Source organism: Aspergillus melleus (genome assembly GCF_016097325.1).
Source record: "Aspergillus melleus strain CBS 546.65 chromosome Unknown contig4, whole genome shotgun sequence".
Taxonomy (NCBI): domain Eukaryota; kingdom Fungi; phylum Ascomycota; class Eurotiomycetes; order Eurotiales; family Aspergillaceae; genus Aspergillus; species Aspergillus melleus.
The window spans coordinates 3766481-3791931 of record NW_025763373.1 but is presented as its reverse complement, the minus strand read 5'-3'; the positions used below and the strand labels follow the sequence as shown (position 1 = coordinate 3791931).

The 25451-nt window shown below is 53.0% G+C and overlaps 10 protein-coding genes across 10 annotated transcripts; 7 read left to right on the top strand and 3 right to left on the bottom strand.

The window, feature by feature from the left end:
- Nucleotides 1-1285: 1285 nt before the first annotated feature.
- LDX57_008064 (putative cAMP receptor-like protein) lies at nucleotides 1286-2681 on the top strand (the record flags this gene model as incomplete). Its single annotated transcript, XM_046089787.1, has 4 exons — nucleotides 1286-1542; nucleotides 1600-1801; nucleotides 1858-2337; nucleotides 2394-2681. The coding sequence occupies 4 exons, from the start codon at nucleotides 1286-1288 to the stop codon at nucleotides 2679-2681; spliced, it is 1227 nt and encodes a 408-aa protein (XP_045945759.1).
- A 339-nt stretch (nucleotides 2682-3020) lies between these two features.
- Nucleotides 3021-3799, top strand: LDX57_008063 (PMF1/NNF1 family protein; the record flags this gene model as incomplete). The annotated part of the gene is made up of 2 exons (XM_046089786.1): nucleotides 3021-3406; nucleotides 3505-3799. 2 exons carry the CDS (start codon nucleotides 3021-3023, stop codon nucleotides 3797-3799), a joined length of 681 nt encoding a protein of 226 aa, XP_045945758.1.
- A 49-nt stretch (nucleotides 3800-3848) lies between these two features.
- Nucleotides 3849-5568, bottom strand: LDX57_008062 (uncharacterized protein; the record flags this gene model as incomplete). The annotated part of the gene is made up of 4 exons (XM_046089785.1): nucleotides 3849-5115; nucleotides 5186-5327; nucleotides 5387-5417; nucleotides 5509-5568. 4 exons carry the CDS (start codon nucleotides 5566-5568, stop codon nucleotides 3849-3851), a joined length of 1500 nt encoding a protein of 499 aa, XP_045945757.1.
- Nucleotides 5569-7054: 1486 nt separating this feature from the next.
- Nucleotides 7055-7444, top strand: LDX57_008061 (uncharacterized protein; the record flags this gene model as incomplete). Its single annotated transcript, XM_046089784.1, has 2 exons — nucleotides 7055-7066; nucleotides 7136-7444. The coding sequence occupies 2 exons, from the start codon at nucleotides 7055-7057 to the stop codon at nucleotides 7442-7444; spliced, it is 321 nt and encodes a 106-aa protein (XP_045945756.1).
- Nucleotides 7445-8670: 1226 nt separating this feature from the next.
- On the top strand, nucleotides 8671-10393 carry LDX57_008060 (NTF2 and RRM domain protein; the record flags this gene model as incomplete). Its single annotated transcript, XM_046089783.1, has 3 exons — nucleotides 8671-8985; nucleotides 9061-10041; nucleotides 10106-10393. 3 exons carry the CDS (start codon nucleotides 8671-8673, stop codon nucleotides 10391-10393), a joined length of 1584 nt encoding a protein of 527 aa, XP_045945755.1.
- A 1465-nt stretch (nucleotides 10394-11858) lies between these two features.
- hsp90 (chaperone Hsp90) lies at nucleotides 11859-14020 on the top strand (the record flags this gene model as incomplete). The annotated part of the gene is made up of 2 exons (XM_046089782.1): nucleotides 11859-12116; nucleotides 12175-14020. 2 exons carry the CDS (start codon nucleotides 11859-11861, stop codon nucleotides 14017-14019), a joined length of 2103 nt encoding a protein of 700 aa, XP_045945754.1. The 3' UTR covers nucleotide 14020.
- An 861-nt stretch (nucleotides 14021-14881) lies between these two features.
- LDX57_008058 (uncharacterized protein) lies at nucleotides 14882-17056 on the bottom strand (the record flags this gene model as incomplete). Its single annotated transcript, XM_046089781.1, has 3 exons — nucleotides 14882-15825; nucleotides 15881-16318; nucleotides 16396-17056. The coding sequence occupies 3 exons, from the start codon at nucleotides 17054-17056 to the stop codon at nucleotides 14882-14884; spliced, it is 2043 nt and encodes a 680-aa protein (XP_045945753.1).
- Nucleotides 17057-18007: 951 nt separating this feature from the next.
- Nucleotides 18008-20267, top strand: LDX57_008057 (phosphate-sensing transcription factor PHO4; the record flags this gene model as incomplete). Its single annotated transcript, XM_046089780.1, has 3 exons — nucleotides 18008-18577; nucleotides 18652-19693; nucleotides 19765-20267. 3 exons carry the CDS (start codon nucleotides 18008-18010, stop codon nucleotides 20265-20267), a joined length of 2115 nt encoding a protein of 704 aa, XP_045945752.1.
- Nucleotides 20268-20743: 476 nt separating this feature from the next.
- Nucleotides 20744-22868, bottom strand: RPC82 (putative DNA directed RNA polymerase III subunit Rpc82; the record flags this gene model as incomplete). The annotated part of the gene is made up of 4 exons (XM_046089779.1): nucleotides 20744-21745; nucleotides 21838-22659; nucleotides 22729-22785; nucleotides 22857-22868. 4 exons carry the CDS (start codon nucleotides 22866-22868, stop codon nucleotides 20744-20746), a joined length of 1893 nt encoding a protein of 630 aa, XP_045945751.1.
- A 409-nt stretch (nucleotides 22869-23277) lies between these two features.
- Nucleotides 23278-24908, top strand: QCR2 (ubiquinol--cytochrome-c reductase subunit 2; the record flags this gene model as incomplete). Its single annotated transcript, XM_046089778.1, has 4 exons — nucleotides 23278-23532; nucleotides 23626-23800; nucleotides 23886-24745; nucleotides 24813-24908. The coding sequence occupies 4 exons, from the start codon at nucleotides 23278-23280 to the stop codon at nucleotides 24906-24908; spliced, it is 1386 nt and encodes a 461-aa protein (XP_045945750.1).
- Between the last annotated feature and the right edge of the window lie 543 nt (nucleotides 24909-25451).

The window sequence follows — 25451 nt, the reverse complement described above, 5'->3', positions numbered from 1 at the left end:
GCCCTAATCTGGTAATTCATGTTATGATGGATTGAGGGGCATGATGCGTTGGCAGGTTGAGAAAGGAGGAAAGCGTGGCGTTTTGATCGAGGCAAGGGTATATCGAGCTCATCTTCTCTTTGTTTTCGCGTGATTGACATTCTGGCTGCATACCTATCGGTTTGTGCATAGGTGAAAGTCGGCATATGAAGAAAGCGACATAACATTATGATTCCCCTGCACAACTGCACATACCTGTTTCGTTTACTCTTTCTCCTCGCTCTCTTTCTCCCTCTTGAAATTACCTAGCATTTCCTTATGCGCAAAGCGCTGAAGAACTCCACCAGGATCTATCACGACCGGAGTGAAGAAATGTGAAAGATAAAGGGATAATTGAAAATGGACTGCTCGTCAACCGGGATGGGCATTCTATCACGAATAATGCTCTCCCAGTCCAGATACGTCATGGTATGAATGACTGGTGGACGTGGAACGACTCGTGGCCTCGAGGATTCTTGCTCTGCTCCCCCTTGACCCTGGTTGACTCATCCTTTCTTTGATCGATGCTTCGGATGTGGTTGTCAGTTTCAAGGTAGATCGAATGTCTTTGATTCAATCGGGGAGAAGAGAGGATCTATCCAATAATACGATTTCATTGTCGCTGGTCACTCAAAGAATCGGCCTTTGTACTAGCACACTAACTCCCATGCATTTTTCAGTATCTCTTTCGTGGGCCCTACTCTACTCCTTTTCGCATGGGACAAGGATAAACAAGCTATCCATTCATGGCAAACGTCTACAGTGTCAAAGAATGGCCGGTGCCTGAACAAGCTTAATATAGAACTCCTCGAAGGGTTTACAACGAAAAGAGAGAAAGACTCGAATCAACGAATGATTCCTGAAACGGGCGACTGAACCTTTGTCGACATCGAACGAAGCCGCCATCTATTTTACCCGTATACTTCCTCTCACTCTCTCAGCTCAGCGAACAATTCAAAGGTGATGATGCACGCTTTCAAACTGCTTTTGTTAGGAGGGAGGTAGGCCCGTCCGTTTTCTTTGTCCTTGCGAGTATCTTTGACTCCGACCGCTGTTGATGAGATGATATGTGATGCAAAGTCCTATTTGCTTTGTATGATCGAATGTGCTAGCCACTTTATACAGAACTAGATATCTCCTTTCCACTGGGTCATTGAATTCATGTATCTTGGCTGTGACTTCGAAGATCTCTGGACTAGCAGGTCAAGGGAATTTGGCCCTCGTTCCTCTGTACTAGGACTGCCTCACGCACTATGGTTTGGGAATCATGTCGCCGTCAGAACGTCAGCTATATGCGATCTCGATCACAGAACGGGTATGCTCGGCGGTGTCTCTAGCAGCAACCAGTATCATCATTGTCTCCTTCATCTGTTCTAGTTCCTTTCGCAAGCCCATCAACCGCCTAGTATTCTACGCCTCTTGGGGCAACATCATGACTAATTTGGCCACCGTTATATCTCAATCGGGCATTCATGCAGGCCTAAATAGCCCTCTTTGCCAGCTCCAGGCATTTTTGATCCAATGGTTTGTGCAGTCCGCGTCCTGTACAATTCCGCCATACTGAACACCAGTGCCAACTAGGTTTATGCCTGCCGATGCGCTATGGACTCTTGCCATGGCCTGCAACGTCTACTTGACCTTTTTCCATAAGTATGACTCGGACCAGCTCCGACGTTTGGAGTGGAAATATCTTGCGTTCTGCTATGGATTGCCATTTATCCCAGCCTTTGCATATTTCTTCATTCAAACCGAGGCGCGCGGGAGGGTATACGGAAGCGCCCTAGTAAGTTCTCTGGACTTTGCGGTCAGAGTCAGTCTAGATATTAATACTTGATGTAGATCTGGTGTTGGGTTGCGCCATCTTGGGACTTCCTACGGGTTGCCGTGTTCTACGGCCCGGTCTGGTTTGTTATCTTCCTGACCCTCGGAATTTATGTGCGCACAGGCAGAGTGATCTATCAGAGAGAGCGACAGCTTCGCGAGGTCGACATGCTCGATTCGAAGGCGGATTGCGAGAATCTAGATGAGCCGGTCTCTTTGAAAACGATCGAAATCCGCATCACCAGCGAGGCGGCAGCCCCCAATGGAACCTCCCGAACAGTCGCGGAGAGCTCGAGCCCAATCTCATCGCACCATCCTCCCTCGCTCTATGGTTCATACTCGGTCACTATCGAAGGAGGGCAGAGCAGCGCGTTTCCGCTGAAGCCGCTGAGACCTGCAAAAATCCAACGCCGCCCAATGGCGGGTGAGGCTAATTCTGCAGCTTGGGTCTATACCAAGTATGCGATGCTTTTCTTTATTGCTTTGATCATCACCTGGGTGAGTACAATGGCCATCATCTGCCCATGCATTGTGACTGACAGAGATCACGTTAGGTTCCGTCTACAGTCAACCGGGTTTATGCTCTCGCATTTCCTCATTCATTTAGTTTTGTCTTGAACTATCTATCCAGTTTTGTTCTTCCTCTGCAGGGCTTCTGGAATAGCATCATCTACATATTTATCTCCTGGCCTGCCTTCAAGTCCGCCTTCCACAGGCCTCGACGAAGCCGTTGCTCACTCCGTGCCAGTATCGGTCGTTACCGTGATCCTAGAACTGCGAATAATGCTGCACGAACTTACTATTTGGGTGGAACTAGTAGCACCCAGCGATTGACCGCTTAGCAGGAGTAGATCTGGGCGTTGTCTCCGGCTCATATTTGTTTCTCCATTCATATCATGAATGTTAACTTAGATGAATCCAAAAACTACGTGAAGACTTCATATTACCATATCGATAATAGTACTCTCTTCATGAGGAACCTGAAGCGAACTGGGATATAGGCAGTTGTTCACATTCCCTGGATCTATACAAGCACGTGACCGAGCGCGTCCTCCACCCGCAACGCGCGCCCCGATTGTTTCTCGCTTTCGCTCCAACTCCAACAACTGCGCTCTCCCGTCATCCATTCCACCCCACCAAAGAAAGGAAGAAGCCCGAACGTCGATATCCGATTCTAGACCATGGCAGAAGAACGTGGTCCTTCCCACCCTGATCCGTCCCGATCGGCAGCTTCGCCTTCTCCCCCGCCTCCCGCCCCCATTCCCCTTACGCCAGGCCCGCGCGCCGCCGTTCTGCAGAAGGTGTTCGACCAGGCGCTGGCTCGCACGGTTCGAGCGAACTCATACGCCAACTTCTCGGGGTGCTTCCCAACGCCGGCGAAGTACGTCCCGGCGAGTTTGGAGTCCGTGTGGAGACAGTTGAACGCGAAGTTGGAGGAGAGCGCTCGCGCCGAATTCGATGACATCGTGCGGGAGAGGGACGCGGTGCGTCAATTGAACGAGCTGGATAGGTTGGTCGGGGAGGCCATCCACAGAAAGGAACACGGTCAAGGAGATGGTGACGTCGCGTAAATGCCGCCCTTTCTTCCCTTACGTCTCAGTTCTGCAGTTCTATCTTGTTCGTGTTGGGGACCTTGACTGACCATGTGATCTTACTTGCATTCAGTGCCCACACTTTGTCGCCGGATGAGTTGTACCGTGCTCACCTCGCTCCCTATCTACACGAGACGCAGACGACTCTGGATTTGAAAATAGAAGCTACCCAGGCTGAAAATGCAGAGCTCGCGCAGCGGGTCCAGGCTCAGAGAATGGAGATCGAGAGCTTGCTGTCAGGCCTCGAGTCGGTCGTTTCCGACCTGGAAGGAGCAGCGGCGGCAGCGACTCAATTCTGTGAGGAGAATGACCTACGAAAAGAAGCTTTGCAGATGGACGGGGAAGTGAAGGCCAGATCGGACATCTGATTGCAACGAGCATTCGGTGTCTACTATTGGTGAGAATGGGTATATATATTTACGACAGCAACGCCTCCATGTCTGTAGGCATCACCCAACCGTCCTCCACCATGTCTTCCGCGACCACCATCAGTTCTTTGGGCGCGCTGCGTTTGAGCTGATCCACCTTTTCCTTTTGACCGTTCATTGCAGCAGTTATGGCTTCCTTGCAGGTCCCATCCCGTTCTTCGTCTGCGGCCCCGTCTCTTCGAGCCAAGGCAGCCGCGCCCCGATAATATGTTTGAGCATTCTGCAGGAGCAGAGCGGAGTTTTGCTGCGCCATGGCAAACTCCCAGGGCGGCATACCTAGCCGCCATCGGTTGACTTCTACATCCCCTCTAGCCAGATGGATCTTGGGCAAATTTTCCGCATCCGGAATCTTAGAAGCCTTGGTCAAGCCATCCAAAGCCGCCGATAGTGATTGCCACCTCAGCTTCAATGATTTCGCAAACATTTCAGGGTCATGGGAAGGAGGCAAGTCTGTGACCGCGGTATTGAACGACATTAGCGCATCCGCTTTGCTGCAGAGACCATCGGGATCCGCGGATAGGTCCAATTCGGGAGCGAAAGCACGTGCAAGTTCTCCATAATACGTTTCAACATCTATACGCCCGCCTCGGTACAGTACTTCAGCAAGGGCACAGGCGAATTTTGCACGGGCCAGCGAAGCGTCGTACGTTCTGCTGGAGCCATCAACATACGTGGTGATCTTTTCCTGGAGAAGGTCCGAGGAGTAGCCCTCTACCCAAGCAAGCCCGACACCCGGATCAAAGGTGAGCAGGTTGCAAAGGGTGGTGAGTGATTCCAACTGGGCCACGGCCGTATCCACAAGCGTGTCTTTCGTCACCGGCTCAATCACGGCAGCCCATTGCTCTTGTTGTTCCGAGGTCTTTGCTTCACCTGCATCATCCATCTGCTCTTCTGTGGGTTGAACGTCCTGTGTGGGTTGATCCAAGACCCCGGATTCCATCTGTTTGATGTGCTCTTGCATTTCGGTGTACTTCATTTCTTGAAGGAGAAGGCAGCGCTGGAAAAGTTCTAGGGCTTCCTGGAGGAACTTCACGGCTTGGTTCAATTGTTCATCGGCGGGGCGTTTGGTATCGGTGATTGTCTCCGCAAGACTCGTGAGGACTTGGGCTGTGTTAAACAAGACATCTGCATTGTCCTGATCTAGGACCAGCGCTTCTCTGTGCGACTGCAGTGTTGTTTGCAAGATGTCGCCCACCGGGGCGGGCAGCTGAGCAGCCAATTTGGGATGTTGGGTGATTTCGTACTGGACTCTCGCCCTAATCTATAATAAGCTTGACGGTTCCTGGTCGCGGATGGTGGCAGTGTGCCGGAGCGTCGGCGACTTACTTATTGTATGCTAGATCGAACGCTTGAGGGTGCTTCTTCAAGCCCTCATCATAGGTCGCGATAGCGCGCATGAAAAAGCGCATGGATTTGGCGACATCTCCGGCCCGCCATTTCTCTCCCGCTTCTTCCTGTTCCACGCCGACTACAAAAGCGCATGGTTATTAGCGAGTAGGCACGAGGTAGAAGGTCATCAAATGTTACCGGCTAGGAACTCATCGGCAGTCTCCGGGGCCTGTTTTCAATTCGTCAATTGGGCGAAACAATGATAATCAAACACGTAGCGCAAGATATAGAACCGTAGATCTAAAGGGGTATGGATTTACCTGCTGCGAGGCCTTCTTCTTGGCCTTGGATTCTTTCAAGAAAGTCTTGGGTTTCGGCATGACGGAATGATCGTGATTTGCGATTCCGCAACAAAGGACGCCTCACGAACGCAGTCCGAACTAGAGGGAGGAGTACTCAAAGAGGTAGATTGAGAAATACTATTTTTGGCGTGGATCTTTCAAAGTCGAAACACGAACAAAGAGAAGGGATAAAAATTAAGAAAAAAGAAAGAAAAGAAAAGACAATGAGGGGCTGTAAGATAATGCTGGACTTTGGAGACCGCCTTGTCTACCGCCCGAGTAGCTTACAGATAGGTCGCGACTCTGTAATCTGAATATCAATTCTGTCTGCACTCTGCAGCTAAGAGGGAGCTAAGACCGACTAGAGATTTCTTAGAGTTAGGCTGTTTCAGGTGTTCAGGTGCCGAAGAGAGCCAATTGTTTCGGGTGTTGCTGATGCTCTGCAAATTGACTGTGCACTATGGATGACTAGGATATACTCCGGAGTTACAGCGAAGTATGGATGACTTCACTGGTTTGCCACCGCGAGAAGCTCCTCGCTGCTCTTCCATGGAAACGGAATTTGGTGTCCGCGATCGGCTCGCGTGGATGCCAAGCCATTCCTTGAGGGATCAACTTCTCATGTTCTGAAGGTCATACCGCACGTGGCAGTACTCTATAGACATGGGTAGAAAATAGAAAGGAAAGAAACGAACAGAAAAGAAAGAAGATAAAAAAAAAGAAAAAGAAAAAGAAAAAGAAAAAGGAGAATGGTATGATGCATTCACCCGAAGTCCCAAATGAGTTCTCCTCTTTTCCAGGCCGAGCGCCGATGATCGTCATACGAAAGCGTCCTCCTCCTGTCCTACCGGGACGGGCGCACCCATTCCCAAGTCCCAACATTCCCCTGGTTTCGCGTGGCCGAGTTTTATCAGCTCTTGCAGCGCCTCCGTGACCCACGCTGTCATCCCCCGGCTCTCCTGAATTCGGTCTTGCATGTCAATCACCGCCGTTGCCTACCTCCTTGGCTCCGCTCAATTTCTACTGTCCTCAGAAAAGATAAAGAAATTTTCTCAGAAGTATTACTAGTACGGAGAAGACAGAAAAGGTCCTCTCCATTCTCCTTGCAGATACCTACCTACCGCCCTCCACCCACATCTTCTCTTGTCGGCCAATATCTCTCTTCCCGCCTTCAAGGTACGTTGTCGCTGCTTTGCCTCATCAAAGTTCTTTCCCTAAAAAAAATAATAATAATTATACCTGGTTGGTGGTACCGGCATCTCTCCTCTATTCATTCTGTCAGTCCCTCTTGTCCGACTGCTTAAATCCCCGTCTCTTTGCCATCCCTCTTCCTGCTTCCGTTTGCCTTCCCCAAGTCCTTGCCCTAGTCCAGCTAACCATTTCCACTCCAGAATCGTTCGTGTGGTTTGGTATCTAGTCAATCTTACGCCCGCCGATTCCATTGAGCATTTTTCAAATACAACCTACATCGGCGATACCTTTGGTCATGGCTAGACATACTTCTCTCGACTCCGAAAGACCCATCATGACTCAGTCCGTGAGTTTAACCATGCCCTGCACCCGTCACAACGTTCTTCTGATATTGATGTAGACCCGCACATCAAAGAGGTTCTCAACCGTTAGCGGAAGCCCTTCTGTCGCTTCTTCGGACCGCACTCTAGCCAACCTGCCCAGCGGCGACCCCCGTCTGGCCGAATTCCACAATCTACGCGACGGACTGGAACGACTGGAGAACAAACCGCTTCAAAAGCAACGCTTCGTGCCTACCGCCGAAAAGACCGACAACCTGGACAGACTGGCGCTCGGCGCTAAGGTCGAACGAGCACTAGACCGGCGAATGACCGGCCAGGATGCCGTTATGCGAAAGCCCGTGCTGGATGAGAAGGCGGCCCTCGAATCTTCGGCCTCCCCATAAGTTTTATCAGCGACCTGTTCAATCTTGCGCATGTCCGCCTACAAGTCGACTCTGCCATGTGATACCTCTTTTTCTTTTCTTTTTTCTGATTTCTTGTCTGGGTTGCCTTGCCTCGGATCTTTTCTCAGGGTTGCTTCTTCTCTCTTTGATGTTCATTGTAATCTCATGTCGATCTCTCCGTTTTGGCGAAACCTACGAATGAGTTTGATACCTATATTGACTACCTGATGAGAAGCATATCCTCTCATGTCCATCATACCCCTCATTTTCGAGTTAGTCGTTGTGTTTCCAACCTTGCCACGCATCGAAGCATGCTCTCTGTTTCTTCGGCTTCTTCGTCTTCTTTTCTTTTCCTTTGGCTGTTGGTGATTCTACTGTTCCAATGTGTTGGAGGCTTCCGTGCTTGTTCCACGAATGTATCTATCGAGCTACCTACTTAATCGCAATGTCCATAGACGTTATTGTCCTACACAAGTACTTCGCCCAGACACGGACCATATAAGGGGCCACCGCACCGGCTAGGCAGGCGGTGTCGCTCGGCCCGCGCGTTCTGCCGGACTTCCCAAACAGGATGGCGGCACCGCTAAAGGAAGGTGCGCAAGGTAGTTGGGGGAAACGTCCGTCCGATGGATTTCGCACTTCTCGTCTCCTCAGCATCACCTGCTTGCTTGCTTGCTACGGCTATCTACAGCTAATCTTCCCTCCTCCCTCATTTCATCGGACTTCCTCATTCATCGCTTCCTCTCAATCGATCTCTCAGACTTCTCAATCTTCCTTCATCCCTCTTCTTTGCCTTTCTTCCGCGAATTCACCTGATTGGAAATCGCACAAGAATCTTTCCTGTCTTCATTTCTCCTTCAACAATCTCAACGCGACCTCGGTGTTTCCGGTTAATCTCGTACTTATTCCTCTTTTTTGCGTCCTGATCTACTCTACAAAGACCTTGACTTTTTCGTTTTTGTTTCTTTCTTAAATTTCCATTTAGCATTGTGGGTACCCTTTGGCTATCTTCAGTCCTCACGCCCATCGGTCCACACATTGTCTTCCAATACTGACAAACGAAACCGTGATAGTCAAGCGAACCGGAAAAAGCTTCGTCTTTTGCTAGATTCTTCGTCAATATTTTTTTTTTCGCCACATAGAGAGACCTCATTGATATAACTTCTCGAGTCTCTTTCAACTTCCTAGACTTTTTCTTACTTTCCTTTCCACCCTTTTCTTGCACAATGGCCGACACAACTCAAGCTCCCATCAACGGCGGCTTCCCTGCGCAACACGCCTATCACGATTCGTACAGCCACGCACATGTCGCCGCCACCAATGCTGCCAACTTTCAGCCTGCCCAGTCCTCTACTCCCACGAATGCCCTCCCTGAACAGAAGAATGGCATTTCGAAGGACGAGGTTGGCTGGTACTTTGTCGAGCAGTATTACACAACCATGAGCCGTAACCCAGACAAGCTGCCGCTTTTCTATGCTCGACGCTCCCAGCTCGTCTTCGGTACGGAGGCCGAGTCGGTCCCAGTCGCGGTCGGCCAGAAGGTGAGCTTACTCAATTCTATCCTTTCACCCTTCGCCTTCATCATGTTACTGACTGCCCCATGTTTTTGTGGTTAGGCTATCAACGAGAAAATAAAGCAGCTTGACTTCCAGGATTGCAAAGTCCGCGTCTTGAACGTTGATTCTCAGGCCTCTTTTGACAACATCTTGATTGCCGTCATTGGCGAGATCTCGAACAAGTCGGAGCCGTCTCGTAAATTTGTGCAGACTTTCGTGCTCGCGGAACAGCCTAACGGTTACTACGTGCTCAATGATGTGTTCCGGTACTTGGTTGACGAGGAGGAGATTGTGAACGAGGAGACCGCCCCGGCCGCGGCTCCGTCTGCTTCGGTTGAAGAGCCGGCTGCTGCTGCTGCTGCTGCTGCTGCTGAAGAGCCTGCGCAGCCCGAGCCCGAGTCTGCCCCGGCTGTCGACGTGCAGGAGACCGAAGCGCCTGCACCCGAGGTGGAGGAGAAGGCCGAGCCGGTCCAGGAGAACGGCGACGAGGCGCAACCCCAGGAGGTCGATTCCCAAGTGAATGGCGCCGATGCCGAGATCGTCGAGCCTGAGCAGGCGACTGCCGTTGCAGAGGAGGTTGAGGCTGAGAAGCCGCCAACCCCCGAGCCCACTCCCGCCCCGTCTGCACAGAAGGAGGCCCCCGCCCCTCCCAAGGAGAACGCGCCCCCGGCCAAGGCTCTCCCCAAGACCTGGGCCAACATCGCATCCAAGTCCGGTGCTCCGGCTCCCGTCGTTCCCTCTATCCCCGCTGCTCCTGCTAAATCTGCCCCCGCTACTGGCTCGCCCCAGCCGGCCGCTGCCGCCCCTGCCGCCCCCGCCACTCCTGCGCCTGAGAACGTTCCCAGCCAGCCTCCTTCCAATGATGGATCCGGATGGCAAACCGCCGGTCATGATCACAAGAAGACTCAGTCCCGTGCGGGTGAAGAACAGCCCGTTCTTGCTTACATCAAGAACGTGAACGAAAAGGTGGACGCAAACCTGCTGAAGCAGACCCTCACCCGATTTGGCAAGCTGAAGCACTTCGACGTGAGCCGTTCGAAGGTAAGTCCTCATTCCGTCATGATCACTTTCCCCTGATGGTGCCTAAACTAATTGCTGTTTGTAGAACTGCGCCTTCGCTGAGTTTGCTGAGCCCGCCGGTTACGCCGCCGCCGTGGCTGCTAACCCGCACCAGATCGGCTCCGAGCAGATCTACGTCGAAGAGCGCCGTGCTCGTGGCAATGCGTATGGTGGAAATGCCAATTACACCGCCGGTCGAGGTGGTGTCGGCCGCGGCCGCGGCGACCGTGCTGGCAGCCAGGGCCGTGGCGGCTTCCAGCGCGACGGACGTGGAGGATTCGCTCCTCGCGGCCGCGGGAACGTCAAGAACCGCAACCAGCCCCAGGCTGCCTAGATGATGTTCCTTTCCCATCGTCGTGGAATGAATGAACTTGAAGAAAACAAAAGGAAAGGAAAGAAAAAGCAGAAAAAGAAGAAAGATCAAGACCCCAACGGGGATGTGAACGTGAAGAATGAGAAATATGAAGCAAAAGAATGAAAGAAGAACAAAACACCCGGACACCGTCAACAATCTGACTCATTATTTTCATCTTGATTGCCTTTTCCCCCTTTCATCCTGGCTTACTGCAGCATACTGATTTGGATGCTTATTGTGAACCAGGACATGTATTACTCCCTCTTACTGATAATGACATGTGTTATGTGACCCTTTTCCCCCTTTTTTCACTTTTTTATTGAACTTATCCTTGAACTGATTCGACAACATGGTTTTATTTCTTTCCTGTTCTTTTTTTTTTTTACATTTTTTTTTGTCACAGTGCATATTAGCGGTTGGAAAAGTTATTTTCTTTTCACATTTCGTCACTGGGGTTCGGTCATTGGTGCATCCTTGCCGAAGTTTGCTTCTATCACTGTGTTGACATGAACATTTCCTGCTCTTTCGCATAGCGAGCTTTATGCCCGTGTTGTTACTTAATTACTTTGCTCTCTGCTAGGGAATGTAAATGGATCTGGCCTTGTTTCAAGGTTGAAGGGGTTCTTGACCACGAGCGTACAGATATAGATACAGATACAGACCACCTACAGTATACCTACAGTATACCTACAAAGTACAATGTACAGAGTACTCCATAGGAGTACCTACCTGTAGTACTCCGTAGAATCTTCTGGCGGAGACGCAGGCGGAGAGTCACGGGGTCCAGCACGGGACGGTGTGCAGGGACGGCAGCTGATTGGCCCCGCGAGGGGTGCCTGGTGGAGCGGAACGTTCTAGATGGTCCGCCTCAGGCAGCCAGGCCACCGGACGACCGAACCGGCTTTGGAAGGACCGGCAGAATGGCAAAGAAGGGCGGAGAGTGTGGAAGTTGCTGGATCGCCGTAGAAACGACCGCACCCAGAGTCGGAAAGAACGTTAAGTTCTCCGCCCCGGCAGTTTTTTTTCTCCCCCTCGCCTTCTTTCTTCTCTTCTTCATTCATCTCTCTCCCTCCCTCCTGCCTGTGATCTCTCTACCTCATCACTCTCCATTCCTCTGATCACCTTTCTCTCTCATCCATTGACATCGTTCTCTCCGTCTTTTCTTCACCTTTAACGACCTTGTAAGTACTTTACCAATACTCTCACCGACCCGACCCTCTTTCCCCCCACCTTGGTGCGCAGATGCAGAGTACGCAGCATGACCAGCAACCTCGCTTTGAGGTGTCTGGGATGAACGGCGGGCTTCGCATCTCCAGCTGTATCTTCTTCATATTCCATTCCCCATCATTCCTCTCAATAATCTGCTTTTCGGTGGATCAAAACTGAATACTCAACGCTAACCCGTCCTGTGCTCGTACAGAATTTTCACTTTCTTTCGTTCATCATGTCTGAGACCTTCGAGTTCCAGGCTGAGATCTCTCAGCTGCTCTCGCTGATCATCAACACTGTCTACTCCAACAAGGAGATTTTCCTGCGAGAGATCATCTCCAACGCCTCCGATGCCCTTGACAAGATCCGCTATGAGTCTCTGTCGGATCCCTCCAAGCTCGACTCGGGCAAGGATCTCCGCATCGACCTGATCCCCAACAAGGAGGCCAAGACCCTGACCATCCAGGACTCCGGTATTGGTATGACCAAGGCTGTACGTACCATCCCTGTTCCTATCTCTCGCTCAGCCCTTACTAACTTCGCACCTGTAGGACCTGATCAACAACCTGGGTACCATTGCCCGCTCTGGCACCAAGCAGTTCATGGAGGCTCTGTCTGCCGGTGCCGATATCTCCATGATCGGCCAGTTCGGTGTTGGTTTCTACTCTGCCTACCTCGTCGCTGACCGTGTCACCGTCGTGTCCAAGCACAACGATGACGAGCAGTACGTCTGGGAGTCCGCCGCCGGTGGCACTTTCACTCTCACCCAGGACACCGAGGGTGAGCAGATCGGCCGTGGTACCAAGATTGTTCTCCACCTCAAGGATGAGCAGCTCGACTACCTGAACGAGAGCCGTATCAAGGAGGTTGTTCGCAAGCACTCCGAGTTCATCTCGTACCCCATCTACCTCCACGTCCTGAAGGAGACCGAGAAGGAGGTCCCCGAGGAGGAGCAGGAGGAGGCCAAGGAGGAGGATGACGAGAAGAAGCCCAAGATCGAGGAGGTCGATGAGGAAGAGGAGAAGAAGGAGAAGAAGACCAAGACTGTCAAGGAGAGCAAGATCGAGGAGGAGGAGCTTAACAAGACCAAGCCCATCTGGACCCGCAACCCTGCCGACATCACCCAGGAGGAGTATGCCGCCTTCTACAAGTCTCTGTCTAACGACTGGGAGGACCACCTGGCCGTCAAGCACTTCTCCGTCGAGGGTCAGCTTGAGTTCCGTGCCATCCTCTACATCCCCAAGCGCGCTCCCTTCGACCTCTTCGAGACCAAGAAGACCAAGAACAACATCAAGCTCTACGTTCGCCGTGTCTTCATCACTGACGACGCCACCGATCTCATCCCCGAATGGCTCAGCTTCGTCAAGGGTGTTGTCGACTCCGAGGATCTGCCCCTGAACCTGTCTCGTGAGACCCTGCAGCAGAACAAGATCATGAAGGTCATCAAGAAGAACATTGTCAAGAAGACCCTCGAGCTCTTCACCGAGATCGCCGAGGACCGCGAGCAGTTCGACAAGTTCTACTCTGCCTTCAGCAAGAACATCAAGCTCGGTGTCCACGAGGACGCCCAGAACCGTCACACCCTTGCCAAGCTCCTCCGCTACCAGTCCACCAAGTCTGGTGACGAGGTCACCTCTCTCACCGACTACGTTACTCGTATGCAGGAGCACCAGAAGCAGATCTACTACATCACCGGCGAGTCCATCAAGGCCGTCGCCAAGTCTCCCTTCCTGGACAGCCTCAAGCAGAAGAACTTCGAGGTTCTGTTCCTGGTTGACCCCATCGATGAGTACGCTTTCACTCAGCTGAAGGAGTTCGACGGCAAGAAGCTCGTCGACATCACCAAGGACTTCGAGCTTGAGGAGTCCGAGGAGGAGAAGGCCGAGCGTGAGAAGGAGGAGAAGGAGTACGAGGGTCTCGCCAAGAGCCTCAAGAACATCCTCGGTGACAAGGTTGAGAAGGTCGTCGTCTCCCACAAGCTCGTCGGCTCTCCTTGCGCCATCCGTACCGGCCAGTTCGGTTGGTCTGCCAACATGGAGCGTATCATGAAGGCCCAGGCTCTCCGTGACACCTCCATGAGCTCGTACATGTCCTCCAAGAAGACCTTCGAGATCTCCCCCAAGTCCTCCATCATCCAGGAGCTTCGCAAGAAGGTCGAGGCTGATGGTGAGGGCGACCGCACCGTCAAGTCGATCACCCAGCTGCTCTTCGAGACCTCTCTCCTCGTTTCCGGTTTCACCATTGAGGAGCCTGCTAGCTTCGCCGAGCGCATCCACAAGCTCGTGTCTCTCGGTCTGAACATCGACGAGGACACCGAGACCACCGAGGAGAAGGCTGCCGAGGAGGCCGCTCCTGCCGCTGCCGCCGGCGAGAGCTCCATGGAGGAGGTTGACTAAATGCAATTCATGAGTCTTTGATTTGAATGGAAACGAATGTGACTGCCTTGACGTTATCTTTCCTTCCTTTTGTTTTTAACGACCTCAAAGAAATTGTTCCGGTGATATCCGCAGCAGGGGGTCCCACGATCACTGGGCGATATTACTTAATTTTTGTTTCCCCTCTAATTGAACCGCCGGAAAGATGGTTTTGATTGACGACGTGAATTTCATATTATCTTCTTTATTTTCGGCGTTTTGAGCGTTTCATAGTATTATCCTAAAAGTCCGAGAGATCTTTCATTTCCATATTACCAGGGATTTGAAGAGTTGCGCCGGACGGGTAGATCTTTTTTTTCTTTATCTCGAATGAAAAGCTTGCCCTGTTTATTTGACTTCTACATCACTCCGTAACTCTGTAGACTAGTATGTATACGCAATGTAGCACGGCAATTGTACCAAATAAACCATAAACCGAAGGTAGCAGTCATTAAGTATTAGAGGGCTAACCGCTCTAGATGATGAAGACTGCGCAAATACCAAAACCAAGTAACTCTGCTACAGAATCAACCGTATATGACGACATTTTTGTCAAAACATGGTCCATGGGGCTGGCTCACTACACGAAAACAAAACAGCACAATCGCAACAACACTAAAAGCAAAGCAGATACGAGGGGGGGGATCCGGCAAAGCAACAATAAATCCCACCACCCAAACGGGTCGATTAAGACAAAACGCCAGCAATGGATGTTTCTTGTGTAGAAGGTGTCTTTCACCTTCATGCCTCGAAAACCTACATAGTCCAACTCGCAACTAATAAAGAAGTACGAGGATAAACGAACAAAAGGGCAGGATGCATAGACAGCTGGTAGGGGGCAAGACTAGTCAATGGGACTGCACCAGTCCGACAGATTTCGAGACGGCAATCCCCAGGACTTCGCAAGCCAGAGGGCCAGCCCTCCTACGACCCCAAAGCTGCCCACGATCTGAACGAGGGCCCACCCCCGCTGTTTGAGGCTCTCGGACCACTTGACGAGACCAAGTGGATCCTGGGGACTGATTCGTGTGAGATGATACTCGACGTTCTGCCCGGATTGTGTCCGAACGAGGAGAGCGCCCGCTTTTTCCGTAGGGGCCCGAAGGCCACAAAACCCCGGGGTTTGCGTGATGGGCACGAGGGTCCCGTCCACCACGCACTCGCCCAGTCGTTCTGTCAGCCAGACGGCACGTTCTCCGCGCGCTATGGCGGTGTATCGTTCTCGTTCGTTCTGGAGGCTTTGCTGTAGGTCCGAGGCCCAGCGCGCCAGCTGAACCTGAGCCAGTTTCTCCTCGTGGCGGGTACAGTCTGAAAGTCGGGCCATAGTATAACTGGGGATGACACGACTGCCAGCGCCGGGAATGGAAGGCATCGGGCCATTCTGAACCGTACTTTGCCGTTGAGTAAGCTTTTTGGCAGCCAGATGCCGGATCCAGGCCATGTTCTCGCGGTCGAACAATTTTCGGGTCAAGAGAGCCAATTCCGACGCGACCAAGGGCTGGACATAGTCCGGGCTCATCAAGGTGCTGGCATCCATCATGTCATCATCACAAGACTTGGCGGACGAGGTAGCAAAGGGCAGACGACCATTCACTTCATCAGTATCCCCTGAGAATCCATCTCCGAAAAGAAAGGGTTTAACGCCGGCGTCCTGCGCCTTACTGTGAAAAGCGGATTTGAGGGCGCGAAGCTGGTCAGGACCTAGGAGGTCAGATTTGGGGATTACGGGAATGACATTCGTCCATTCGCTGAGCTTGCGCATGCAATCAATATCTACGGAAAGTGTTTCTGCCAGCGTGTGAGCCTCCGACCCACCTGATTGATACACATGAAGGGCGCCTACCCTCAGAGATGAGAAACAGGATGGCATCCACCTGGGCACCGCCATTGCCTGCTAGCATGTTTTGGAAATCGTGGTTAGGACGGTGAAGCGACGCTATCGCCCGGACAAGCTGTTGATGCATGTAGTGAATAATAGCATCGGTCTGTCCTGCACGGGTCGAGGAATTGGCCGATGTGTCGACAAAGCAGATATTACGCTCCAGCACAAGGTCACCGGTACTCTTTCGCCGTCGCAGAACACGCGAGTCTTCCAGGTCCGACCACCAAACGGGGTACGGTTTTGTACTGGCATATATTTCCGAAACGGCCGGTGGCAGGCCATGGGGAACGTTGGATCTAGAGGGTTTCGAGGGAGGGGTGGGGGAGGGAAAGGGATCCACGTGAACAATATCCTCGCATGTTTGGACAATAGCCTTGACGAGGGAGGTCTTTCCGGAATCTGGTTGTTCTGCAATCAATACAGGACCTGTATACCCTGGAGAAACACCGACCCACGGGGGGTATTTTCATACTCACCAGGAGGGCCCGCTATGAGCACCTTTAGGCGTCCCATAGTCTTCCCGTGGTCGGTAAACGGTCTCCGGCTAGGCATCCTGATACTGGGCATTATTAGCTGGGAGGTACTGTCGGGACCCACGCCGGACGGCGGGCGGGGGTCATCGTCCTCCTCCCCGGAAGCAATTGCCTGGCTACTCAGATCATCGGTGATGGAGATTTCGTCCAGATGTCGCATGGATTGGTTGGAGATTGACTTGGGACTGCTGGGAAGAGAGACCGGGTCATCGGGAGTGTCGAGGTTCAGAGGCGTCAATGGGCGAGGGGAGGTCGGGTGAGAGGAGGGCAGGGACGGTTCTCGGCTGGTGAGGTGGAACGAGTCGAAGGGGGTAACGGTGGATTTGCGACGAGCAGGATGAGACGGTAGGGGAGACAAAGGATCGGAAATGCTTTGAGCGTGCTCAGGCTCCCACTGAGAAGCGACTAGGCTGGTCTGCTGGACGGTCTCTTCGAGACTCTGGACGCCATACATGCTATCTCCCGACTCCAACTCATCGGGTGGAGTTTCGCGGGCTAGAAAGAACGTCGCGGGGGCAGCGCTGCGGGGATCGATCCACCGCTGGTCGGGCGAGGAAGACTTGCGGGACTGTGGTAACGCGAGGTCTGGAACGGGCGGCCTCATGATGGACAGCGAGGAGGGCGAAGTCAACCCGAAGTAGACGACAGACAGATGGTGTATGGAAGTGGAAAGTTGAACACCAGACTGAAGATGGGGATGGAGGAGGATGGCCTTATGTCATGTCACGTTATCAGGTCACGACTTCACGACTTCGAAAGTCACGACCCCGCAGATTTACCGTACAGTAAAGGGACTCCGTATAATACCGGAGTGGGACGCACCGGGGCGGACTATTGCCACGCACGCCTTTTCCACGGTTGCTCCTTCTGCGCCCAAAAAAAGGTACCTTCGTCTCTCTTCCGATTCGTTTTCTTCCCTCTTAATTAACCCCCTCGACCGAAAAGACTTACCTTAGTCTTAAGTCTCTTAGACCGACTGCAAAGACCGACTTACCTTCCTAGATCGATGTCTAGCCCATCCAATCAGCCCCCCCGGCTGAAATCGTATTCTCGCTTCTCGCTTCTATCCTCCCACTAGTTACTTCTCTTTCTCCCTTCTCCCTCTTCTTCTTGCCTTTGCGCTTCTTCTTTTCCATCCGATCCCCGGTCGTGGAGGGGTATCATTCATTTTCTTGATATTCACGGTCAAAATCCTATCCAACAAAACCCCTCCCCCACGCACCGTCATCATGTCCGGCAATCTATCTAGTTACCAATAATCCTGCTCTTAATCTCTTGTTTTCTTCTCCTGTCGGTCGTCTTCATTGATATTATCTTCTTCAATCGTTTGTTCTTTTGATGACATTGACTTCCCCGATATTTGACATACCGAGGCTCTCTCTCTCTCTCTCTCTCCCCGACGGCAGGAGAAAATCAACAATTTTGAAAAAAAGAAAGAAAAGAAGAAGAATTACCGGAGGAGTGAATTACTAAAGATATTCAAGAGAAGGGCAGGGTGGACAACCGACTAGAACCCTGAGCGCAATCTCCCAGAAAAAAGAAGCAATCGATCCCAATGGAACAAGATCATCCGTTGTCCTGGCCGGACGTTGCAGGCCCCGGTGACGATGAATTCTCCAATTTCCTCGAGTTTGGAATGCACTTCCCCGACCTCGAAGGGCAGGGCTCCGCCGATCCTCATTCCCAGCGCTCGATCGCCCATCCTATCTCCATGCCTGCCTCCACCGCTCCGTCCGCCCAAGAACAGCTCGTTCGAATGGACACCGACCCTATCGCTACTCAGCCGTCGTCATACAATCGCGCCATGGGAGATTATTCCGTCGGGAATCAAGGGCAGCCGCAGCTTGCCATCTCCTCGTCCTACTCCTCCCCCTTAACCCCGGCCTTCATCGCCCAGAAGCCTGCGTTCTTCCAGCATTCGCAATCGCAACCGCCTGCGCAGAACCAGTCGCATCGCCACTCCCATTGTCCACCCGTGACGCAGCCATACATCCCTCATGGCCAACAGGTGATCCCGCCGACTCCCAACAGCATTGAACTTCAGGGCAACGCGGCCACGTACCCCCAGCGCATAGAAGAAAACCAGGAGATGTACGACCGGTATGCTCGTCTGAACGAGGAACAGGTAAGATGCACCGTGACTCGCCGGTCCGTTCATTGGCGTGCGTATGGCTAATGCACGCGCCCGCTTCCACCTAGGCTCTCTACACCCCCCTTGTTTCGCCCGCCATGACTCCGCTGGAAACTCAATTTCGGCTTCCGGAGTACACCATCCCTGGGGAGTACTTCACTCCGCTCACCTCGCCGGCCCTTGAAGCCCAAAATGCGAACTCGAACGGCTATCCTTTCCCGGCCGCCGCCCAGTTGTCCGACATGGGATTCATGCCGTCGCCGGCCGACAACGCCATTCCTGCCTCGTCTGCCCCCTCTTCCCCGGGCTTGACGCGCAAACATCGTCGCGGAACTTCAACCACCAAGACGTTCTCTGCCCGTGCGAAGAAGCAGCAGTCTCCCTCCGTGCGGCCCCAAACGCGGAAGAAGTCCCTGTTGAACATCAATTCCGACGAAGTTCTGAACGGCCTTGCTCAGGACCAGGGAGACCCGAAGAATCGACCTTTAGGTGGCAGCAGCCTTCGATTCGGAAGCAACGAAAGTTCTGGACAAGATTCCGTCTCCCCGGAGCCCCTCTCTGAACCCTTGATGCCTCCGCCAGCCCTCCCTCCGGCTCGAAGATCCCCTGCGGTTGGCCCGCAGTCGGAGACCAGCGAGCCGGCTACTCCAGCTATGTTAATGCGCATTTACCGGTCCCAACCCAGTCCCAATGTAGCCCCTCAGCCCCCGGGCCAGATTCAAAACGGGCCGTCCGAGTCGCACGACGATATCATGGAGGATGTCGTTCTCCCCGAAGCTTCCACCCCCGCGGCGCATCTTTCTCGTCCTCGAGTCAACCGCATTGACACCTCCATTCGTACAGAGCCGGCGTCGCCGGCGACGTCCGCCAGCATTACCCCGGCTCTCGAGATTAAATCGGCCTCGAACACGGAGCGAAGCGCCGGTTCCCTCGCCCCCAGTCCGCGCGCCATCGCCATGCCTTCCCCCAGCGGACCGGTAGCCAAGAAATCGGACACGCCCAAATTGGGTCCCTCAAATCGGAAACGACCGAGTCTCAGCTCGACACACGCCAGTCCCAATTTGCGCCCCAAGATCAGTCCCAGCATCCAGCCTCTAGTCCGTGGAGACGGTGTGTATCCCAATGTTCTGACTGGCACTTGCGCTTCATTTTACCTTAGCTAACGGGTGTGTCGATCGTAGGAATCTCGGGCGAGACGTCCGCGCTGTATCTAGCATCCAAGTCCAACTACCAGCACATCTTGGATGGCACTCTTCTTCCCGGAGTCTCTTACCCCGAGACTTTGGCCGAGAACCTGAGTTCCAAGCGAACCAATCACAAACTCGCCGAGCAGGGTCGTCGTAATCGCATCAATAATGCGCTCAAAGAGATCGAAACCCTCATTCCGGCGGAGTTTTTCCACATGAAAAATGCCAAGGAAGAAGCCCTATGTAATGCGAAAGGGGTGGATAAAGAAAAGGAGAAGGCTGGAAATCAACAGGTCAGCAAGGCCAGTACGGTGGAAATGGCCATCGATTATATCAAAGCCCTCAAGCAAGAGCTCGAGGAGACCAAAGGCAAGCTGACCGCAGCTGAGACCCGGCTCGAGACCTCCAAAGCCACCGGCGATGGAGTGCCCGGTTCTGAGAGTGAGTCATTAAGCAAGTCCACCCAGGGAGAAACAGGCACCGAGGGTGTGAAATAGAATGACTCTGCGTGGCTCTTGAGGCTACGTGCGGAGATGCGAGTGCGCTCTTGTGGGATGCATCTTCTCTAGAAAGAGAGATGTATGTTACGCGAGATGTTTTACGACTCCACGTTTGAGGACAGAATGTTAATATCACGACCGGAGAGGATGTTGTCATTTCAATTCTACATGTATAAATGGGGTGGTTAGCTTTTGATATTCCCACTTGGTTCATCTAATTTCATCTTAGGTCTCCGTTTTATGTGAATGTAGCTTTCGATTGTCTTGTTCTACTATATACTACGGTGCTACTTTTATTTCCTTCATTCCCCGGTCTTCTGCAACTTTCTCCCAAGTCAGAAACCTGGTAGACCGTCAAACGCCCTACGCCTGGCTGTTGACCACTGAATCTATCACCGACTTTTGGATCCAACGCATTACCCTTGATTAATGATATCTTTTTTTATATTTCATTGCTCGTCATACGATCGTTTTTAATAATCCCTCATGACGGCCACCATCTCATCCAGCCGAGACACTTCCCCTATCAACAACGCTTCTTTAGCCTTCCACTGCTCTAATAGGGTCAATTCCGCTTCGGACAGATACCGCTCCTCGTTTCCTTTCACGTCGCTGCGTTCAGTCTTTTCCAGAAACTCCTTCAATCGACTTCGCTCGAACCGCAGGCGCTGTAGGCACCTAGACATCGCCTTGTAGGTATCTTCCAACACACTGTTCCGGATGCGATCCGGATCGTAGTACCAGAGATAGATTGTGCGCGAGGGCTGTCGTTGCGCGTCGCGCGGCACCTCTTGTAGATCCACGAACCCTCCCGCTTGCATGCTCGCAAGGACCTGTCGCAGGTCTTTGAACGGTAGGAGACTGATTTCCTGGAGTCGCTTCTCGTCCAGTTTACCCTTGGCGTGGAGCACGCGGATCACCCGCAAGGCGACGTCGCCGTACCGTGCTTCTATCATCCGCTCTAATTCGAGATGGCGTAGCTTGCGGGCTAGGTGGCGGAATTCGACGGTCCAGCTAATCAGTCCTGACACCATGCGCTTGGAGGTGAGGTTGAAGGGAGGCTGTGCGAGAAGAGAGAGGTGTTGGTCGACTTCATAGGTGCGGTTGCCCCCAGATTGTAGCCCGTTTGGCCCTCCACTATTAACATCGTCATCCAGCGGTCGTTTGCCGCGTTTGTTGACGGGTTGAGGAACTTCCATGGGACCAATGGACCCGGCAAGGTCCAACCGGGGATCGACATCTTCACATACTGCTTTGAGGAGGACCGGGGCTGAGTACTGTTCTCCCTCTTCGCCTTCGCGGGGTATCTCGGTGGTATCCCGACACTGTTGTGTTTGATATTCAATGCGACGGAGAAGGCATTCATAGACCTGGACGGTTGCTGAAGACGAATCATGCTCTGCGAGATCGAGGAAGCGACGATTGCGGAGAGCAACGTCAAGCTTTTCGTAGTTTACGCGGACAGTGATTCCGGACTAGGGTGATAGGTCAGTGGGCACGCGCGCAAGACAAGGAAGAAAATAAACGAAAGAAAATGCAAGGATTCTAGAGGGGCTGGTAGTCTCACCTCCATTGGTATTGTGTCTTCGCCCATCTCGTCATCAGACCATTCATTCTCTTCTTCCTCTCCCTCCTCGTCCTCGTCAACCGCAGCGTAGTCCGACTGAGTCTGCCCATTGGCAGTTGTGGAGGCTGCATTGTCATGCTTTCGTTTTGCTCCTCGCGGAACTCCGTTGAACATCAGACCACGAGTCAGATCCCCATCTAGTCTCTCCCGAAGCAAGTTGAGTGTTCCCTCAAGGACCGTTTCCTCGAGTTTTTTGCCCTTCATAGCCTTTACATCGGGCTTTGACTTGATTGCGCGCTCGATGTCCAACACGTTATCAGCGTAACTTTGGAACTGCGCTTCCCTAACCCGCGATATGTAACCGTGTCCCGCCAAAGCCTTGAGCGTCGGATGAAGACGAGCGGGTCGTTCAGAAGTCGCATGCTCGCCATTGGCTTCAGCTGTTTCATGCGCATCCCCATTTTCTTCGGCGGCGGCTCCGTTCGAGTCGAGAGGTTCAGGCTGTAGATCGGGGAGCGTTTCGAGATAGCTCACTTGCGCGTGGCCGAGGTAAAGGATAGTCGACATAACCTTCGCTGCGTAGTTTCCCAGCCGGTCTTCTATAAACTCCACAATCTTCCCGGACCGGACAAGGTAGTATGCCGACTGCATGTTTGGTGCGTAGTACGTGACGCCTTCATCGAATGAGGTGTAGTGGTATATAAGATGTTGCTGGATCATGGCGGCAAGACCATGGTGAAGCTGACGGTCCGAAAGACGAGAGTAGTATTTCAGACGGGGGAGGGAAAGTCGATCGTAGCGAAGGAGGGTCGAGAAAATGCGCTACCGGTCACACATGGAAGTATCAGCGTGAGAGGCTCCCCGGCGGGGCCATATTGGTTCCAAGCATACCGAGAAAAGCTCGCCAAAATTATCCTCAATGAGGAGCGTGCATAGCTCCGCAGCATACTATGCACCCTTGGGTCAGCAGCTGGAGGGGTATATGAACAGGAACAATCAATCGGGTGAAGATCGCATACTTGCGAGGTCATGTCGGAGGACCTTCTAGAGAACGCCGCGACTCTCGAGATTCTCTAGAAGAGGCCGTAAGGGTCACCGGAGCTGGGGCATAAGGGAAGGCGCCGACAAGATGAATTCGTTGAATTCGTGCAGATGCTCAAGGACCGGCGATAAGAAAATCGCCGGCGGCTCACGTGGGGTCATGTGATGTCACGTGAGCAGGCCGAGCCGGTTCCGCCCGCGCTCGCCATTTGGGCCAATCAGACGGCGAGTAATCAGGCATCTTGAAGCTTTTCAGACATCGTTTCCAACCCGTCCGCCGACTGGCTCTCTCCTCTCCTCCTCCTCCCCTTCCCCCCTCCCCCCACCACCATTTCAATTGCTGTCAAGCCTTCCGGCTGTCCTCATTCCCTCTCCTCCAATTCTTTTCCGACACATGCGATGATGCTATCGCGGTCTGCTTTCAGCCGAAATGCGCCCCGTGCGCTCCAGGGTGCTGCCGCCAGCAGCCGTCGGGGTATGGCCTCTGCCGTGACTCCTGGTCTTCAGTACGACGTGTCTGAGTCTGCCGGCGTGAAGGTCGCCAACAGAGAGGTTGCCGGTCCTACGGGCACCCTCGCTCTGGTTGCTAAGGCTGGCCCCCGTTACCAGCCTTTCCCTGGCTTCGCCGATGCCCTCGAATACTTCGCCTTCAAGGTTCGTCCGCCCCCGAACACTCAATGGCAGCGCGCTCTGGCCCTACTACACCTCCTGATCACACGGAATCTAACTCCTTCGCTCAATTGATAGACTACCCTCAAACGGTCGGCGTTGCGGATTACTCGGGAGGTTGAACTGCTGGGCGGTGAAGTTTCCTCGTCACACTCGCGTGAAAACATTGTCCTGAAGGCCAAGTTCCTCGCCAATGACCTCCCCTACTTCGCGGAGCTGTTGGCTGAGGTCGCTTCTCAGACCAAGTTTGCTGGTAAGTCGATGCACGGCATTGATAAGTCTCCGCAGTCGAGCAGGATGTGTCTAACCTGACTTTTTTTCCCGCCTTCCCTTGACAGCTCACGAGTTGGACGAGGTTGTTCTCAAGCTTCTGAAGTACAGACAACAGGCCCTTTCGGCCAACCCCGAGGAGCTCGCTGTTGACGCTGCCCACGCTCTGGCTTTCCACCGTGGCCTGGGTGAGACCATCACTCCTTCTCTCACCGTCCCCTTCGAGAAATACCTCTCTGCCGAGGCCCTCCAGGAATACGCCCAGCAGGCCTACGCCAAGTCCAACATCGCCCTTGTTGGCAGCGGCCCCAACTCCGCCGACCTGTCCAAGTGGGTTGGTGACTTCTTCAAGGAGCTCCCCAGCACTGGCAGCGCCAGCCAGTACTCGCTGAAGCCCTCCACCGCCTCCAAGTACTACGGAGGTGAGCAGCGTATCTCCTCCAAGGCCGGCAACGCCGTTGTGATCGCTTTCCCCGGCTCCAGCGCTTTCGGAACCTCTGGTTACAAGCCCGAGGCTTCCGTCCTCGCTGCCCTTCTCGGCGGTGAGTCCACGATCAAGTGGACTCCTGGCTTCTCGCTCCTGTCCCAGGTCACCCAGGGCTTCTCTCACGTCCGGGCCTCCACCAAGAACCACACCTACTCCGACGCCGGCCTGTTCACCGTTACGCTTTCCGGCAAGGCCGACAAGGTCGCGTCCGCCAGCAAGACCACCGTCGACTTCCTCAAGAAGGCCGCCGCCGGCGAGATCGCCAGCGAGGACATCAAGAAGGCCACCGCTCTGGCCAAGTTCCGTGCTCTCGAGTCTGCCCAGACCCTTGAAACTGGCCTCGAGGCCAGCGGATCCGCCCTCGTCCACGGTGGCAAGCCCTACCAGATCAGCGAGATCGCTCAGGGCATCGACAGCGTCACCGAGGCTCAGGTTAAGGATGTAAGTCCCCTTGGTCTCATTCGATCGAATGCTTTGTTGGAAACTAACCCGCCATTTCTTCTTGCAGGTTGCCAAGAACTTCCTTTCCGGCAAGGCCTCCTATGCCGCCGTCGGAGACCTCTTCCAGCTCCCCTACGCCGAGGACTTGGGTCTGACCGTTTAAAATGTAAACCCTACATACTTAGACTGGCTTGGAAAAAACAGCGTCAACGCCTTTCCCCCTCCACCCTTATCCCTTTTTCTCATGTGTCTAGATCCATCTTCGCAGATATCTTTTATTGTTATGTGGCTGTAGCTCGTTGTGTGGCTGTAATACAACTGTACCTTACTCGATCTGCTCCCGTCTTGAAGTTATGATCTCGATGTAGTAGTAGTAGTATTCTACGTGTTGGAACTGTCCAACTAACGCCTAGTTTTCGGTTACGGTGTAGATAAAGAACGCATTGTAAGACGTGACAGGTTCTTGGACTTGGTATATATATACTGGGGGAGAGATAGGTCCATACCCGGTCATACCTACATTGGCATGCGAACAGGATTAACGAGTACTCGCGATGTGCGATTTAGATGCAGGGATCGGGTGCCATAGATAAACGAATCCGACGGGAATGACCACGAATACCTTTTTTACTTGACTTATTTCTTGGTTCATAGTCTTATACATAGAAAGAGAAAGGTCTCCCTAGGCGGCGGCAAAATGCTTGGC